General features: G+C 40.9%; 1 protein-coding gene across 1 annotated transcript in view; it reads right to left on the minus strand.

Annotated features, from left to right (window-relative positions):
* wdr11 (WD repeat domain 11) overlaps nucleotides 1–19,730 on the minus strand; it is a 102,468-nt gene that overhangs the window by 60,917 nt on the left and 21,821 nt on the right. Inside the window, exons 3-6 of the mRNA XM_061961438.1 lie at nucleotides 15,642–15,795; nucleotides 15,231–15,404; nucleotides 14,853–15,054; nucleotides 5,889–6,054 (exon numbers count right to left, since the gene is read on the minus strand). Coding sequence (XP_061817422.1) covers nucleotides 5,889–6,054; nucleotides 14,853–15,054; nucleotides 15,231–15,404; nucleotides 15,642–15,795 — 696 coding nt within the window. The remainder of the gene's footprint in view (nucleotides 1–5,888; nucleotides 6,055–14,852; nucleotides 15,055–15,230; nucleotides 15,405–15,641; nucleotides 15,796–19,730) is intronic.

Raw genomic sequence — 19,730 nt, forward strand, 5'->3', positions numbered from 1 at the left:
CTTATATATGGACCAATATTGAGCCTCCAACAGGTAAAAGTTTCAATCAATCAATCAATCGCAACTACGGTAAGCAGCCGCCGACTTCATTTTACTGTAAGCAGCCGCCCCCGTAGAAGAAGAAGAAGCGCACGGTGCATGCTGGGATATATGACTGCGCGAGGCGTGCCGTTTCATTTCCATTTTTTTGTTTATGTAAAGACCCCAAAATGGCTCCTATTAAGAGACACGCTTACGACGCAGAGTTTAAACTTAAGACGATCAGTCACGCAGTAGAACACAATAGAGCGGCAGCGAGAGAATTTAACATTGTCACTGAACTGCTAGATAACAGCAGCGACACTGACTCGATTAATGACGACTTCGACGAGACGGAGCCGGGCATGGTGGATGCCGTATTCGCCCAACTGTTTAATTCGGACACTGAACAAGAAGAATTCGAGGAACTCGTGGATGAGGAATAACTTCATAAAGTGAGCTTTACATGTTTATTTTGTGTGTTGTGTTGTGTGACATTAACGTTTGAGCAACGTTGAGTTGTTGATATATTGTTATTGCTCTGCACTATTTTGAGTGTTACTATATTGTGATTGCAACATTTGATTTACCGTAACAGTATCACTGTTTTTTACGTGTTTATTGAATCAGGGAAAGTTCCCCTCCACTATGTGATATAAATGTTGCACTACATGTTATACCTTGCTGTTGTTAAAAGATAAACAAAACACCACGTCACTGACTTTACCTTGGGGAAAATAATAAAACAGCTGTTTATTCATTTTGGGAGTGAACAGAGTTGTCAGAACGCTGGTTTGTAATCTATTAATAAAGTTTGACTGACCCATCTGACTGTTTTGTTGAAAATGCCTTTAGCACAGCTCAATCTAATGGATGCATAACGTAACCCATGCCTCTACTGTAGCGTCTATTTTATGCGCCTTATAATGCGGTGCACCTTACATATGAACAACGCTTACGCCATTCATTGAAGGTGCGCTTTATAATCCGGTGCACCTTATAGTGCGGAAAATACGGTAAGTGATTTCAAAATAAAGCATAGTTTAAATAAAGCACTTTTTTGGAATTTTGCCTATCGTTCACAATCATTATGACAGACAAAAACGCATATGATTTTTTTTTTAAAGATTTCAAAAATGATAAAAAAAACACTTGGAAAATGGGGCTAATGGGAGTCACTATTGTAGCCTTCAAAGACCTCGAAAACCACTGCAAACACCTTCCATCAATGTTTTATAAACATACTGCAAGTCGATATATAATATAGTAACAAACACTTTCATAACAATCTGTAATATGTGCAATATTTACCGTATTTTGTCTTCCGCACATTGATTTCTGTTTCCATAGCAGCACACTTCCGAATTATGGCAACAAATGTGTGTTCTGACTTCCAGAAACAAACAAGTGTGTTGAAATCATGGCAGACTTGGTAAGAGACAAAGAAGATTACTATTTTTGGACAAAGGAGGATTCACAAAATTATCTTTTTGAAGCTGGAAATACAGAGGATTAACTACTGCTTCGAGAAGCCAGCATGAAGGAAGGGTGAGACGATGGAGCAGACGGAAGCCGAGAGAGTGAGGTCGGCGTGACTCAAAGCTGTAAATGTGAAACTGAAAGTTAAGCTATTTCGACATGTGAGTGCTTACCTAAATAAACCGGATAAAACATCCCTGGCTAGCTGGACCAAACAGACAACTGTCCATCGAGTGAGTCACTTTAATATCGATCATGCAGCATGTCATGCGCGTTATTACAGCTACATACGCTGTCTGGCTTGCTGACAGACAGAAATGTGGACTAATACTTTACAGATACTGTAATATAATTGTTCACATTTTTAGTCAGTAAGTTTGGTGTCATATTGCATTGTGTTGTGCATTACAAACTCAAATGTGTTTCGTGCTAACGTAGATACCGAAGCATGCTGATGTGTTACTATTATAGAAAAATAGTTCCTCAGTGTTTGCGCTTACAATAAAAATGTCGCTACAGCTTGGTTATTATACAGGTTACGGAACTTAATGAAGTATTTAGAGGTAGTTTAGACGTAGAATTGATTGCTCCCATTAGCTGCATTGCTAGTCACCAAGAACGAGAAGATTTCTACAAGTTAGAATGCAAAACAAACCTTTTTGTTCTCTTGTCTCTAATAATGATTGTGAACAAAAAGAGGCAAAATTCCCTCAAAAAAGTGCAGTTCCCCTTTAACTGCACATTATTTTTTTAAACTCCTGTCCAATACAATCTATTCTTTCTGTCCTAATTTGTGAAGTGAAGTGAATTATATAAAATTCACTGGGATTTTACTCAGTCCTGTCAGCCAAACAAATTACCCCCTCTGAAAAATTTGGAATATTGCACAAGTCAAATGGTGAAAAGTGCATTATTCAGATCCTCTGCAAACTACGGCAAAGCCAACTGTACATTTGACTATATTTCAACAATGAATAGGGGGGAGGGTAAAATCTGAGTCCTGCTACATATATTATTTTTGATGTTATTTGTGAAGTGAAGTGAATTATATTTATATAGCGCTTTTCTCTAGTGACTCAAAGCGCTTTTACATAGTGAAACCCAATATCTAAATTACATTTAAACCAGTGTGGGTGGCACTGGGAGCAGGTGGATAAAGTGTCTTGCCCAAGGACACAACGGCAGTGACTAGGATGGCGGAAGCGGGGATCGAACCTGGAAACCTCAAGTTGCTGGCACGGCCACTCTACCTACCGAGCTATACCGCCCAATTACAGTACCGTATTTTTTGGATTATAAATCGCATTTTTTTTCAAAGTTTGGCCGTGGGTGCGACATATACTCCGGAGCGACTTATGTGTGAAACTTTTAACACATTACCGTAAAATATCAAATAATATTATTTATCTAATTCACGGAAGAGACGAAGCAAAATGTCAGCAATCGTCACACACACGTCAACCAATAAGAATTCGGTGGGGGAGGGTCATGGCAGAAGTGCATTGTGGGTCATGGGATAGCTAACTGCTATATGCTATATGGTACTGCCGTAGCTATTAAAATGGATCATTTCTACATTGGCGGTAACTTATAAAAACTGAACAAAAATGGCAACGACAAGGAAATCATATACTGCAGATTACAAGCTGGACGTAGTGAAATATGCAGCAGAAAACGGCGATCGAGCAGCAGAAAAAAAGGATGCTAGCGGCGCATACCAGGAGCGACAACGAGGAAGAAGATTTCATCGGATTTAGCGATCAGGAGAGACAGATTGTTTGGTAAACGTATAGCATGTTCTATATGTTAGTTATTTGAATGACTCTTACCATAATATGTTATGTTAACATACCAGGCACGTTCTCAGTTGGTTATGTATGCGTCATATAACGTACACTTATTCAGCCTGTTGTTCACTATTCTTTATTTATTTTAAATTGCCTTTCAACTGTCTATTCTTGGTGTTGGATTTTATCAAATAAATTTCCCCCAAAAATGCGACTTATACTCGAGTGCGACGTATATATGTTTTTTTCCTTCTTTATTATGCATTTTCGGCCGGTGCGACGTATACTGCGAAAAATACGGTATATAATGCAACTCAATCAATACCAGATACAAGCCTTTATTTTGGTATTGTAAGCACAATTTAGAGTCATTTCTAATTCCAAATGATCGACTAGCCCTGCGATGAGGTGGCAACTTGTCCAGGGTGTACACCGCCTTCCGCCCGTATGCAGCTGGGATAGGCTCCAGCACCCCCCGCGACCCCGTAAGGGACAAGCGGTAGAAAATGGATAGATGAATGGAAATGATCGACTAAAATTTAAAGGGGCTGATTGCAACCTTTTGCAGACTGGACTGCTAACTTTCTAATGTAGTGTAACCAACCATTATATCCCACCCTTTTACGGCTTTGAGCACGTAACGTATACTGTAATATTGTACATGGTCATTGGTATAAATTGTATATATGTTATAGACATAATATAATATATCTGTATATATATTATTCTGTACACATATTATGTACAGTATATATTCGTATATATGCTAGATTTTTTTTTTATAGCTATATTAGTCTATTTATACCTGCATTGTCCTTTCCATCCTTACACTCTCCATCATTGTAACTGAGCTACTGTGTTGAACAATTTCCCTTGTGGATCATTAAAGTTTGTCTAAGTTTAAGTCTAAGTCTAAATAACTACGCACCACATAACCCACATGCATTAGCTTTGAGCGTTGTCAGCTTAAGATAGTGATTTGGCTAAGTTTATTTACCGTTTCAACAACATGACAAATTGTTAGTTGCTATTTCCTCAGGCCAATGAGCAAATTTGCATTCAATAGTATTAGTATTTGTAAAAAATAGACATTTTTATAAATATATACATGTTCCGTTAAACCATGAATGGTAACATAAACTAGTCTGTGGTGTTCTTGTTATATGTTGTGGTTAGAAATATTTAACTTTAAACTAGTTGCAAACAGTCACAAGTTGTATTTACTGTTCCTTCAACTTGGATACGCGACAAGACTTTAGTCAGGGACTTTATCTAGAAGGGTCTGATTACCCGCTGAATATAACAACAAAGCTGATGAATTGACAACATTGAACCCTCCTGGGCCATCATCTTATTCTCTGGCAGAACAAGCGCGTTATGTATTTACGAGGAAGGGTGAACAGGTAATCCCAAATCTATTTGTGGTGGTTCGAATCTATTTGTGGCGGTTGGAATCTATTTGTGGCACCCCACCACCCATGATTGTATGGGAAACACTGATGTTTGTGTTTCTATAATGCAAAAATTAGAAGAAGCACCTAAGACATGACTTGGTGTGATAAGCCATGCAATTGGTACATAACAAAGAAGTGTGCACTGTGCACTTCTACGATTGCGTAGTCAGACGTGTTTGTTTTTTCCGGTGTGGACAATAACCATTTAGGGTTTCTCAACAAACCTTCTAAAAACGTGACAATTCCATAACATCAAGTAATTGTCATACTCAAGGAATAATAAATGTTTCATACATTAATAGAACTGAATTTAAAAATGGAACAAACAAGTTAGAAGCAAAATGACAGAGTAAAACATGTCTTGAGGTCTATTGAATAAACCAGACTAATTGCTTCATATACCTCGGTAAGGAGTCTAAGCTTAGTTCAGAGACAGTTTATATTCCATTACTTGCTCTAGAGCCTTGATAAATATACCTTTCCACCGGATTTAATCTATTTCCAATTAGAAAACCAGTCTCTAGTTGAAGGACAATTGGCAACCAAAGGTTACTGGTGGTACTGAATCAAACTGGGAATGAACAAGACATAATATATCAAGTGCGGTGGTAGGATCATTTTGCTGTGAACTACGCAGCCCTGCTCTGCTGGGCCCTCATTTCACAGTGATGAGGTGAGCACAGAGAGAGGAAGAAAAGTAGACAACTTTATCATTTGTGCCAGGGGGAATTGCTCTCTTGGAAGATTCATCCATATAAAAATACAGACTTTAGTAAAGCCTGGAGAATAATGGAATAAAACCAAAGAAGGGGGGTCTTATAGGGGGAATGAAAGACAGTGATGTATGAGGTATGTTACAGCTTAACACCACCATCACAGATTCATGTATCTTACCTTAACTAACCAAACTATCAGAAAAAAACTAATTCTAAATACCAAAGGGTATTTAATATCAGTTTTGGAAATTAAAAAATCCAGAGAGTTAATAGTATTCAGACCTTAAAAAAATCAAAGTAATTGGCAATTTAAATATATTAATCTCACACAAAAATCAAGCCTGATTTATATAACGGGGGGTTCACAAAAAATGTAATTGCACAAAAACGTCACAGAATGTTTTTATGACATGATGGATATAGGAAAGCCTCACCTGGATGAAGGGTACTCCAGAACGTTCAATGGCCACTACTCCCACTGTTTGGCTGAGCTCTAGGTCCAGGATGAGAATCTCTCTGGGATAAAGGAGCAACATGTGGTTCCTTTTGGAAGGCAGGTAAGACAGCTGCAGACAGTCGTTTAACGTCACTGCCTCTGCACTACAGGACACAAACACGAAGTACAACGTTAATGGAAAAAAAAGGAGGCGATACAACGTATCAAAATGTTTGTGTATACATTATCTTCTTAAGGATAATATAGCTAATTCCAGCAGCACCTGGGCAGAGGGCATGGTACACCCTGGACAGATGACCCTTTTAAAAGTTAACTCGTAAGCACATTTTTAATTTACACTTTCACAGCTCTTTTAATGATTTAATTATTGTTTACAGATCACATTACACCATAAGTCATACTTGCCAATCTTGAGACCTCTGAATTCGGGAGATTGGGGTTGGGGAGGTATAGGTGTGTGTGTGTGGGGGGGTGGGGGTTGGGGGTGGGGGGTGGTGGGGTGGGGGGTGTGGGGTTGAGGTGGGCGGGGGGCGGGGATTGGTGGTAACGGGGGTGTATATTGTAGCCCGGAAGAGTTAGGGCTGCAAGGGATTCTGGGTATTTGTTCTGTTGTGTTTATGTTGTGCTATGGTGCGGATGTTCTCCCGAAATGTGTTTGTCATTCTTGTTTGGTGTGGGTTCACAGTGTGGCGCATATTTGTAACAGTGTTAAAGTTGTTTATACGGCCACCCTCAGTGTGACCTGTATGGCTATTGATCAAGTATGTCTTGCAGTCACTTACGTGTGTCTGCTGAACATGTGATTGGGCCGGCACGCTGTTTGTATGGTGAAAAAGCAGACGTGACGACATGTTGTAGAGGATGCTAAAGGCAGTGCCATCACGGCACGCCCTTAATATTGTTGTCCGGGTGAAAATCGGGAGAAATTCGGGAGAATTGTTGCCACGGGAGATTTTCGGGAAGGGCAATGAAATTCGGGAGTCTCCCAGAAAAATTGGGAAAGTTGGCAATTTCGCCTTAAGTTCTTAAAGATAAGGCTATTTATTACCTTGCATTGTTGTTTTTGTACTTTTAAAAAATTATCTTACCCAAACTTTAAAAAACATTGAAATGAATTTCATGTTAACATATTCTGTCAACTTAGACAGTGGTGCATACTGCATCTGAAAATTATAAATACTGTGCCCAAGAGATAGATTCCTATAGTTGATGTTCATTTGTTTTCATACAGCAAACAGAGTGAAATGCTCTATGTTAAGGGGTGTGGGAAACTTTGAAAATTGGATGCAATATTGAATAGCTGATTAGTCAAGCAAGTACATTTGCAGCCAAATTCCCGTCTAGGAGTTTGTATGTATGTTTTAAATTAGTTGGGTATTTATTTGAGCTGTAACTTATCAAGTTTGCTTCCTTCCTCTTGATCTTAATGCAAGATCACAATACAGCAGCGACAAACATCAATGAGATTGTTATTATACAGTTAAGGCATTGAAGAGAAAAATGACTCAAAAGAGGAATATTTCAGAGTTGCTTAGCTCCACACGATTAGCAACTCAATGATGCTGGCAATTGCGCCTGAAATGTCTGAGCCACGAAAGAAGGCTTTGGATAGAGACTGTTAAAGACTTCTAAGTCTTAGATGCAAAGGGAAAAGCAACAGATCTTCAGAGAAGAAGGGCCAGAGGCAAAACATTGGATGTCCAATTTCAACATCACACGTTGGCTCTGATGTGACGTAGTAGACAATGTTTTAATAGCAGTAGTAAGACAGTGCCTTGTGCTTGCATGTATGACAATTATACAAAATATAACAAGTGTGACGTGGGATTATTGGATTAGTTTATGTATGGTGGCCTAGAATTTGGTGCTACTCCTCTGCCTGCCCAATCGAAACCGACCCAATACAAGCTTTACAACAAATATGCTGTCAGTGGTGGTAAGTAGGGCTGCGAATCTTTGAGTGTCCCACGATTCGATTCAATATCGATTTTTGGTGTCACGATTCGATTATAAATCGATTTTTTCGATTCAACGCGATTCTCGATTCAAAAACGATATTTTTCCGATTCAAAACGATTCTATATTCATTCATTACATAGGATTTCAGCAGGATCTACCCCAGTCTGCTGACATGCAAGCAGAGTAGTAGATTTTTGTAAAAAGCTTTTATAATTGTAAAGGACAATGTTTTATCAACTGATTGCAATAATGTAAATTTGTTTTAACTATTAATTGAACCAAAAATATGACCTTTTTTAGCTTTGTGAAAATATTGGACACAGTGTGTTGTCAAGCTTATGAGATGCGATCCAAGTGTAAGCCACTGTGACACTATTGTTCATTTTTATTTATGTTTTTATTTTTATTTTATAAATGTCTAATGATAATGTCAATGAGGGATTTTTAATCACTGCTATGTTGAAATTGTTACTAATATTGATACTGTTGTTGATAATATTCATTTTTGTTTGACTACTTTTGGATTGTTCTGTGTCGTGTTTGTGTCTCCTCTCAATTACTCTGTTTATTGCTGTTCTGAGTGTTGCTGGATCGGGTTTGGGTTTGGAATTGGATTGCATTGTTATGGTATTGCTGTGTATTGTTTTGTTGGATTGAATAATTAAAAAAATAATAAAAATAAATAAAAATAAAATCCGATTTTTGAAAAATGAGAGTCGATACTGAATCGTACAACGTGAGAATGGCGATTTGAATTTGAATCGATTTTTTTCCCACGCCCTTAGTGGTAAGAATCATTTTAAAACCTATTCCTGCTGTAGTCATAGGGATAACTATCCATCCATCCATTTTCTACCGCTTATTCCCTTTGGGGAATGTATGCACAAACATGACAAAATGTGTATGATGACAGCACTGAAGATGACAGACTCTTATTTTAAATCTAGCACTATCAACATTACCAAAAGGAGGCGTAGTAGTGTTTTTCTCATTTTAAATTGTAATTGCAGTACACATGAAAGAACACAGACATGAAATGGACATAAGAGAAGTAAAAAAATACAGGCAAGTAAGATGATTGGTGAATGTATGTGTTGTTTTTTCTGGGTGTGTAGACAGAGAAAGCAGGGCTGTACTCTTATAAATAAGCCAGTATAAATGTTGTGTATAGACTAAAGGGGAGGTGACGGCTCAGACACCAGGGAGCAGTATATACAATAATTTATTATATATAATAAATATATATATAATAATAAACAATACAACTAAACTATAGAAATAGAGTGTGTGACTAAAATACAAGAGTGTGTGTGTGGTGTAAGACTATGTGTGTAGATATCTGAAGTGTGTTACCAAGTGTTGATGAGAAAAGGCAGACAAGTCCAAAGAGGGCAAGGCAAAAGGGGTCCAAGTTCAGCGAGGGGTCCGTGGGGCAGAGAGAGACGTCAGAGTCCAGGGGCGAGTGAGGAGTCGGGAAAGAAGAAGGCAGTCCAAAACACCGGGGAAACAACGGGAGATCTCGAGGAGGGAAGACTCGGGAAGGCAGGTACACCATGAGAAAACTAAGTTCCCGTGCCGATCCTTGGGTCCACTGGTCCTTTATTGAGCCTGCCCTCATCGGACCCAGGAGTGTAGATTGCCGGTGAGTGAATGCAGCTGTTGGCTGCTGCAGGGCGGGGACGCTCGCGGCGCGTCCCTGGATGTGCGCACCCGTGGGCGTGTCCCGAGGTGCGCACAGACGGATGAGCGGCGTTGGCAGGAGCCTGAGCCGTAACAGTATCCCCCCCATGGACAGATTCCAGATGTCCAACATACTCACGAAACAAGGGAGGGTGGAGGGGAGAACTGGTGGTGGGTCGCCGGCCCCAGTGTCCCCGAATCCACAGAGGACGAGTCTGATGGCGGCGGCGAGAAGAACGCCGCTGAAGCCGGCGAGGCGGGCGACCAAGGGACGGCCACCATCTTGAAGGCGGACGTGATTGGTGCCATGGTGCGTCTCGCCGGAAACGAGGATATGACGTCGGCGGCGGCATGGAAGCGGCAGACGTCGGCGGCGGCGTGGAAGCGGCAGACGTCGGCGTGGAAGCGGCAGACGTCGGCGTGGAAGCGACAGACGGCGGCGGCGGCGTGGAAGCGGCAGTCGTCGGCGGCGAGGAAGGCGTGGAGGAAGACGTCATCGGCGAGGCAGGCGTGGAGGAAGACGTCATCGGCGCCGTTGAAGCGGCAGACGTCATCGGCGCCATTGAAGCGGCAGACGTCATCGGCGCCGTTGAAACGGCAGACGTCATCGGCGCCGAGGAGGGCAGCTGAGGAGTTGGCCGAGGTGCTGGAGTCGGCGGAGCAGGCCGAGGTGCTGGAGTCGGCGGAGCAGGCCGAGGTGCTGGAGTCGGCGGAGCAGGCCGAGGTGCTGAGGTCGAGGCCAGCCTGGGAGCTGGTGGAGACGTGGGGGCCAGTCTGGGAGCTGGTGGAGACGTGGGGGCCAGCCTGGGAGCTGGTGGAGACGTGGGGGCCAGCCTGGGAGCTGGTGGAGACGTGGGGGCCAGCCTGGGGACTGGTGCTAGCTCGGAGACTAGCCGAGGGGTTGGTGCTAGCTCGGAGACTAGCCGAGGGGTTGGTGCTAGCTCGGAGACTAGCCGAGGGGTTGGTGCTAGCTCGGAGACTAGCCGAGGGGTTGGTGCTAGCTCGAAGGCTAGCCGAGGGGCTGGTGCTAGCTCGGACGCTAGCCGAGGGACAGGTGCTAGCTCGGACGCTAGCCGAGGGACAGGTGCTAGCTCGAACGCTAGCCGAGGGACAGGTGCTAGCTCGGACGCTAGCCGAGGGACAGGTGCTAGCTCGGACGCTAGCCGAGGGACAGGTGCTAGCTCGGACGCTAGCCGAGGGACAGGTGCTAGCTCGGACGCTAGCCGAGGGACAGGTGCTAGCTCGGACGCTAGCCGAGGGACAGGTGCTAGCTCGGACGCTAGCCGAGGGACAGGTGCTAGCTCGGACGCTAGCCGAGGGACAGGTGCTAGCTCAAACGCTAGCCGAGGGACAGGTGCTAGCTCGGACGCTAGCCGAGGGACAGGTGCTAGCTCGGACGCTAGCCGAGGGACAGGTGCTAGCTCGGACGCTAGCTCGGGGACAAGTGCTAGTAGCGTGGTTGGTGGGTGCGGCCAGGCAAACTGAAAGATAGATGGTAGCGGTCTTGCTGGCCGCAGCTGTGCTACCTCACCAGCACGGCTGTAGGTACCATTCCCCCCCTCCAAAGGCGGATTCCAGACGCTTCCAGTACACTGAGGAACAGACACTGAGGGTGGAAAGAGGGTGTCCAGGCGGCGAGAAAATTCCTCCTTGCTCACATCACTGCTAAACATGCCTTTCCATGACAGTTTGGCAGGACAAGAAAACTCCTCCGGTGTGGAGCGAAAAAAAGAAAAAGACATGGTGAATGGGGCAAGAGGCAGAAAAAGAAAAAAAAACAACAAAAAAAACACAGGGGGCGGACTTAAAGTCACTGGGGGCGGGGCTAAGGAACTGTGCCGTCAGGTCCTTTAATACTTTTGGCGAGAACTTACTGTTGTGTATAGACTAAAGGGGAGGTGACGGCTCAGACACCAGGGAGCAGTATATACAATAATTTATTATATATAATAAATATATATATAATAATAAACAATACAACTAAACTATAGAAATAGAGTGTGTGACTAAAATACAAGAGTGTGTGTGTGGTGTAAGACTATGTGTGTAGATATCTGAAGTGTGTTACCAAGTGTTGATGAGAAAAGGCAGACAAGTCCAAAGAGGGCAAGGCAAAAGGGGTCCAAGTTCAGCGAGGGGTCCGTGGGGCAGAGAGAGACGTCAGAGTCCAGGGGCGAGTGAGGAGTCGGGAAAGAAGAAGGCAGTCCAAAACACCGGGGAAACAACGGGAGATCTCGAGGAGGGAAGACTCGGGAAGGCATGTACACCATGAGAAAACTACGTTCCCGCGCCGATCCTTGGGTCCACTGGTCCTTTAATTGAGCCTGCCCTCATCGGACCCAGGAGTGTAGATTGCCGGTGAGTGAATGCAGCTGGTGGCTGCTGCAGGCGGGGACGCGCACAGCGCGTCCCTGGATGTGCGCACCCGTGGGCGTGTCCCGAGGTGCGCACAGACGGATGAGCGGCGTTGGCAGGAGCCTGAGCCGTAACAATAAAAGGGGTAAAAAATTGTCATTCGTTTTCATAATACAATTAAAGGGATTTGAGGGCAATTATTTTTTGTGAGATGCTTTTGTTACCCTTTGTCATATTGTACTGTTATGGTCATTACAGTCGTGCTCATAAGTTTACATACCCTGGGAGAATTTATGATTTCTTGGCCATTCTTCAGAGAATATGAATGATAACACACAAACCTTTCTTCCACTTAATGGTTGTGTGAAGCTATTTATTGGCAAACAACTGTGTTTACTCTTTTTAAATCAAAATGACACAAGAAAGAAAGTACCCAAATGACCCTGATCAAAAGTTTACATACCCCAGTGACTTTGATCTAATAACATGCACAAAAGTTGACACAAACAGGTTTGAATGGCTAATCAAGGTTCCAATTCTCACCTGTGACATGTTTGTTTGTAATTAATGTGTGTGTATAAAAGGTCAGTGAGTTTCTGAGCTTCTGACAGACCATTGCATCTTTCATCCAGTGCTGCACAGATGTTTCTGGATTCTGAGTCATGGGGGAGGCAAAATAATTGTCAAAGGATCTGCGAGAAAAGGTATTTGAACTGCATAAAACAGGAAAGGGGTATAAAAAGATATCCAAGGAATTGAGAATGCCAATCAGCAGTGTTCAAATGCTGATTAACAAGTAGAAAATGAGGAATTCAGGTAGACCAGCAAAGATTTCAGCCACAACTGCCAGGAAAATTGTCTGAGATGCAAAGATAAATCCACATATAACTTCAGCTGAAATACAGGACTATCCGAAAAATTGTGGTGTGGCTGTTTCAAGATGCACCACAAGGAGGCACTTGAAGAAAAATGGGCTGTATGGTCGAGTCGCCAGAAGAAAGCCATTTCTGCGCAAATGTCACAAAGTATCCCGCTTACATTACGCCAAACAGCACAGAGACAAGCCTCAAAACTTCTGGAACAAAGTAATTTGGAGTGATTGCTTTCTTCTGGCGACTCGGCCATGCATCCCATTTTTCTTCAAGTGCCTCCTTATTGTGCATCTTGAAACAGCCACACCACAATTTTTCAGTTATTTGTGGATTTTTCTTTGCATCTCGAACAATTTTCCTGGCAGTTGTGGCTGAAAACTTTGCTGGTCTACCTGAATCCCTCATTTTCCACTTCTTAATCAGCGTTTGGACACTGCTGATTGGCATTCCCAATTCCTTGGATATCTTTTTATACCCCTTTCTTGTTTTTTCCAGTTCAATTACCTTTTTTCGTAGATCGTTTGACAATTCTTTTGCCTTCCCCATGACTCAGAATCCAGAAACATCTGTGCAGCACTGGATGAAAGATGCAATGGTCTGTCAGAAGCCCAGAAACTCACTGACCTTTTATACACACACATTAATTACAAACAAACAGGTCACAGGTGAGGATTGGAACCTTGATTAGCCATTCAAACTTGTTTGTGTCAACTTTTGTGCATGTTATCAGATCAAAGTCACTGGGGTATGTAAACTTTTGATCAGGGTCATTTTGGTACTTTCTTTTGTCAATTTGATTCAAAAAGAGTAAACACAGTTGTTTGCCAATAAATAGCTTCACACAATCATTAAGCATGAGTGGAAGAACGTTTTTTGTGTTATCATTCATATTCTCTGAAGAATGGCCAAGAAACCATAAATTCTCCCAGGGTATGTAAACTTATGAACACAACTGTATATACAGTACATTATGTTAAAACTACTCGGGTTTACTTATTGAATTATTAAGTTTGGACCTTCTTTTCCATTCTGTAGCAAGAGAAACTGTGTCTTGTTAGGCATTTATTAATAATATGTTTCCACGTAAAAAAAACCCCTCCTTTTTTAGTTGTGGCGGCTTCAATTCAGCTGTGGTGCTGCACCACGATCAGACACATATAGGGGAAACCCTGTACTTATAAACAAAACAATTTTATGAAGATGCAAATTGCATATATATGACGAATGAAGTGGACAAATGACTATTTAACATCATTATATTTGGTAAAGACTCTTGATGGCGATAAGTAGCAAGGAAAGTGAACTTACAAACACCACCTCTATGCTTGGACTTACTTCTTGAATTCTATGCTGTTTCTCACTCTATATATCAAAGTGATGGCAAGGTTTTTATATCCACTGTGTGTGCTCACACAACTTTGTCAATCACACGCATGCGGGAGAAAGCATTACGGCACAATACGTCACGCTGTTGTGAATCAGCAACAATACATGCTTACTTGTTCTGGCAAAATGCCTGGTTGCCCTATTCCCTTTAAATCAGCAGGGTATATACAGAAAAAAATTAACTAATCTTCGAGGCAATCGTAGAGTGCCAGGTACATTTTAAAGTGGTGGACCGCAATCAGCGCATGTAGCCCTCTTAGCGCGTGCAAATTCCATTTCTACCGTTAAGGTGAAAGTGCAAGAGCAGACTCTGTACAAAACTACAAAAGACAGCCGGTACGCGTAATATTACTCTTGAATATTTGGCGAGGCTTACTGTAGCAGTGTGGTGCATTCACTGACTCTAAAGCACTCATTAAATTTGATTGGATTATTACAATAAGCGACTGGTACATCTTTATTTGGTGCTACGGTGGGTTATTTTGCAGTTGTACTCAATAATTTAAAAAAACGAAACTAAGCATGTCTTTAATCGTACTAAAACCTAGACAGTGTATAAAAACTGAGCAATATTTATGTGAAAACGTTTGCCTAAAATCAAATCATATTAAAATCGGAGCATATGAAAACAAAGTTACAACTGTATTATAGCATTATAATATTTCCATATCCAAACTGGTGGCTCTTACGTGGGTTTTTCATTGGTGATTAGCACTTTGACCTTGTTGAGAGCCTTCTTGGCACCGGTAGGAACTGGTGCAGCAGTGGGTGCAGGTTTGGTGTGGGCGGGGCTTGCATGGGGGCTGGCAATGTAAACTTTTTTCCCCGTACTTCCTGGTGGTTTTGCGTGAGAAAAGTCTGTAATAAAGACTATTCCTTCACTCGTCAGCACTGTTGACAAAATTGAAATGAAACTTCATGAAACAGAATGTAGTCATTGGACAAATTGAGGATAGATACTATGCATTAGTCATTTGTGGAAAAACATTTAGTTATTTCAAGAAAAATTAACTACATAATTAGACAATACAACTTAAATAAGAAACAAAAACAAATAGGGCACATACATGCCATGTTGAAGGGGTCAAATGGGTCAAAGGAAAAGGACAGGATGTTCTCAGCATAACTCTTCTTCCACAGTTTGGTTCCTGTGTCTCCATTCCACAGAACAATGTAGTTGGGTGGATGTATGGCTAACAACAGATCACGAGACACATCCTGATTCCACAGCCACTCCAAATCTGAAAGAAAGGATGGGAAGCCAGCAAGACAAGAAGGAATGAAGAAGATGAATGCTTGATATCTGCAGCAGGACTGACAGAATGACAGCAAAATCCTTGTAATGAAAACAAATAGAGCACAATGTAAGATGTACTAGTCAGAATAGACTGTTATTTTGGCAGGCCTTGCCCCATAATGTCCTACCCCAGGATACAGAATCAATTCAGCCTGCTATAAAAACAGCAATGATATCTTACCCTGGATGGGTTTGGAGTGCTCTTGTATCTCACAATGGGCAGTGCCACTAACAACATCCCACACTATGATTTTCCCTGAGGCATCTCCTGAGGCCAGCCGCAAACAGTAGGGCGAGCTCAAGTTATGGTAGTAATTTTCTCTCGACCACTTCACCTGTAGGAAAAAATAAAAATAAAGTCAACCACCTCTGATGCAAGCCATTATAGGATGTAACTATTTAATTTGTTGATCCATATAATGGCCACAAAGTGAATCACGGGCATCTACAAAGGCTTTGCTATTGTCCACATCTGTAAGTGCTGTAGGTGTACATGGGTGCAACATGAATTTAAGTGGCAAAGTAATTAATATTACCCTATAATACAGCCCTTTACAAGCAGGTCTGCATTTATGTTGGACATAGTTGACAAGGCCGAGAAGAAATAGGGTTGAGAAAAATATAATTGGTTCTTTTAGACAACGTCAGAAGCTGGACATTTAATTGTTCCTCCTTTCATCAGTACCTGGAAATTGGCTATCAGGATGTGACAGCATGCATGGACACGTAGTCCTCTGGACATATGAATTAAAATGAAGAAATATTAATTTATTTGAGAGTGCGGGGGTTGTGATATGAAGGTTTTTTTTTTTCACTGAATAAGTGTCTTTCTCAAAGGTACTAAAGTAAAACAGTTATGATTTATTTTCCTGCACAGGTCTTACAGCTGCAAAGTACTCATGCAAAGTTAAGTTCTTACAGACTACATTACTGCTTTCCATAATTTAATTGAAAAATCCACACTGAGCATTTAGCTGGACAGTTCACTGCGCTTACCATCATACCAGCTAAGGATTTATTTGTGGTATAACTCCAAACTACTTTTAGATAACTTTGTCTGTGACCTTCTCTTTTAAAATAACATACAATTTATCGAACAGATAAAGTGTAACCTGTCAGGATTCTTGAGACAAAATGAATCACTGGTTGTATGCTACTACTACATCTTCATCCAGATAGTTATATAAACAAGTTTGTACTACAGTGTTTTCTGTAAGCATCTGAGTGTGCGTTGAATAGTTGTTTATCAATGTATCTGTGAGAAAGATTTTATGTTGATGTGTATTTGCTGGTTTTGTGTAAACATGTTTAAAATGAAATAGCAAGCAGAAAAAAACAGACAGCCAAGCTTTACACTGCTGTAGGGTAGAACTGCTTCTGAAACCTTATGGCTGTTTTTATAATCATTTTCACGTACATGCTCAGAGGTTGTTGCAAGTATTTCATTTGCTACTCAAACATTGAAGGTACAACATTAAAATAAAGTCCCAAAAAGTGTTGTTCCTGCCCATAGCATTAAACAGTTTCTAACAATGAACTTTTGCCAAATATTCTTTAAATGACACTCTAAAACCCAATTAGACATCCACAATTCTTCTTAAGTTATACCTTCTTCATACGACTTGGCAATACCTTATCACCTCATTACATGTTTCAGTATTGTGTTTGGGTCCATTTACCGTTATAACTTTCTGGCAACAGTACTGTATTTTTCAACCTGGATATTTGTTATGGGAGTGCATTCTTCAAACTATGTTGCTGTTTAATTTGCTGTGCATTGACATGTCATCTATATCTTGTTTTAGTAGAGATGTTCCATATTTACGTTTTAGATTAGAAAAACACTGTGCTAATTGTCAAGCATAGTGGCAGTGGCATCATTCTCTGGAGGTGTTTTGCTGCCAGTGACATTAGTGCACTACACAAAATGGATGGAATAACGGACAGGGAAGACTAATTTCAAATGCATCTCAGATTTGGATACAATTGTTTGTTCCAATCAGACAATGATCCCAAACACACATCAAAATGGTTTTGAAAAGGTTAAGGAAGGCTAATACTGTATTTACCTTTTGGAATGGCTTTGCCAAACAACTAACCTCAACTTTACTGAAGATGTATGGACTATGCTTAAAAGATGCAATATGTCACAATGAGGCAGCTGCCTCGATTGCATGAGCGTTTGAATGAGCTGCAAGCAATACATACCCCCCTCTTTGTGGTCTAACCATGTAAGCTATGCCCCACTAATAGAAAAACGTTGTTACAAAGGCAGTGTTTGGAATAGTGAATGATTTCGCTCACCAGTTCAACAGCAAAATAGCAACCAAAGCATCAGTTTTTAAATCTTTGTGTATGCAAAGACTTCTTTTGTGTATGTGCCCGTGCAACAGGCATGCATATTGACAGCTGTGATTGACAGCCTGATTGCCACTCATTTTGTGGCAATTGCAATTTGTACAAGTTTAATTTAATTGTGACAAATACAGACATTATTTGTTAAATCTGTTCTTATAAACCACTATTAGTAGCATGTGCTAACCGTTGTGGTGTTCTTATGCTTTTTGGTATACCGTCAAAGTTAACGCGATAATAATGCGATAATAATGCGATAATAACGCATTAATTAAAGTTCCTTTAATGGCGATCATTTTTTTAAACGCGCGATTAACGTTGTTGACCCTCGGCTCGTTCCGTAGTTTGGGGAAAAGTGTAATGGGGTCCAGTTACTGTTGAGCCGCAGGTTCAAAACTAGCTCACAGAACTGCACAGAGAAAGGGAGACCTTATGGAAATCTCAGATCCAAAGCCATGGCAAGTCGTTTTCCGGAGAAGACAAGACAATTTTACCTTCAATTGGCGTGGGTAAACATCATTGGAGTGAACGCTAAGCGCGCATTGCTGCTTGGCGTGAGGAGCAGCTTCACGTCCGTGTTTGGATTACAGTTAAGTGCATTGAAAACATAAAATGTAGATTGATATTCAAACTGTTTTAGTAAGATGGAATGTATGCTCAGCAGAAACAAAGACGAGAGAGAGGAAGTCTGAAGTCACTTTTATCTGAGATTTTCGTCAAAACATGTCAAATCTTTTCTTATACCAATCACAGACGTCCGGTTGGCGGCTTCACAATAATAGCGCTACACTTCACATCCGATCTAACCAATAAAACAAAGAAAAATTGTCTTACAATACAATCATGCTATTCTGTGTTATGTGATATTTCTACCTAAATAAATGTTTTCTGGTAGATTGAAATTAAGTGTATTGTAATGGCGGCGGCAATATGAAGGAAGATCGTCGTTGATCTTCGCTTCTTCACTACCACTGAGACAAGGTCTAATACTGCAGGCATGCCTGCCACTGCCCTCTGCAGCCCACATCGGGTAATTACAGTTCACTATACAATATTAACATTGCTATGGTATATTCTTTAACAACGTGTTCTGATTGATTGTCCGCAATTGCAGAATGTTTACCAGGCTGAATATTACATTGTATGGTAGGTAGAAAAGGTTAAAACTTTGTCACGCAGAGATATGAATCCCATTAACTTGCACTACTGTGCAGAAGTTTGGAGCAATAATTATATAAGCACACTATATCCACTTATCATCCTGCAGAAGAAAGCAATAAGGGTCATTCATAAGGCAGGATAAAGTGATCACACAAATGGATTTTTCTTACATTCAAAACTATTGAAATTTAAAGATCTTGTGTAACTACAAACAGTACAAATTACAAAGCAAAAAACATTTAACTGCCTTGGAAGTTTTGTACTGAAAGGGAAGGAGGTTACAATTTAAGGGGTAATTTTCAATGTTTAATTTCAGAATGTATGCACAACACAAAGAAGCTTTTGTGTTTCAATAAGTGAGATTAAGCTATGGAACATTTTGAAAAAAAGAATACAAATACATGATTTTCAATATGTGCAAGAATGAGGGTTTCTAACAATCAAAGTATTTACATTATTATTATTTTTTGGGTAGTTATTTTTTGGCAGGTGTTACTATCAATTAGTACTTGTAGTCATGTGACGATATACAGTACGTGTATATCGCACGTATGTACTATAATTTTGTGCCAAAGGAAAGTGAGGAAAGTGGGTAAAAGATTATTGATATGTTGTTGACTGGTAAGTGTATCATTGTATGTACTAATAATGATGATAAGAAAGGTAGTTATTTGATTTATAAAATAAGGGGTGAAAGTAAATAAGTTTCACTTCTTCCCACTCCTTTTTGGATATGAAAAAAAACTAATGTATT

Source organism: Nerophis lumbriciformis, linkage group LG02 (assembly GCF_033978685.3).
Source record: "Nerophis lumbriciformis linkage group LG02, RoL_Nlum_v2.1, whole genome shotgun sequence".
Classification (NCBI taxonomy): Eukaryota; Metazoa; Chordata; class Actinopteri; order Syngnathiformes; family Syngnathidae; genus Nerophis; species Nerophis lumbriciformis.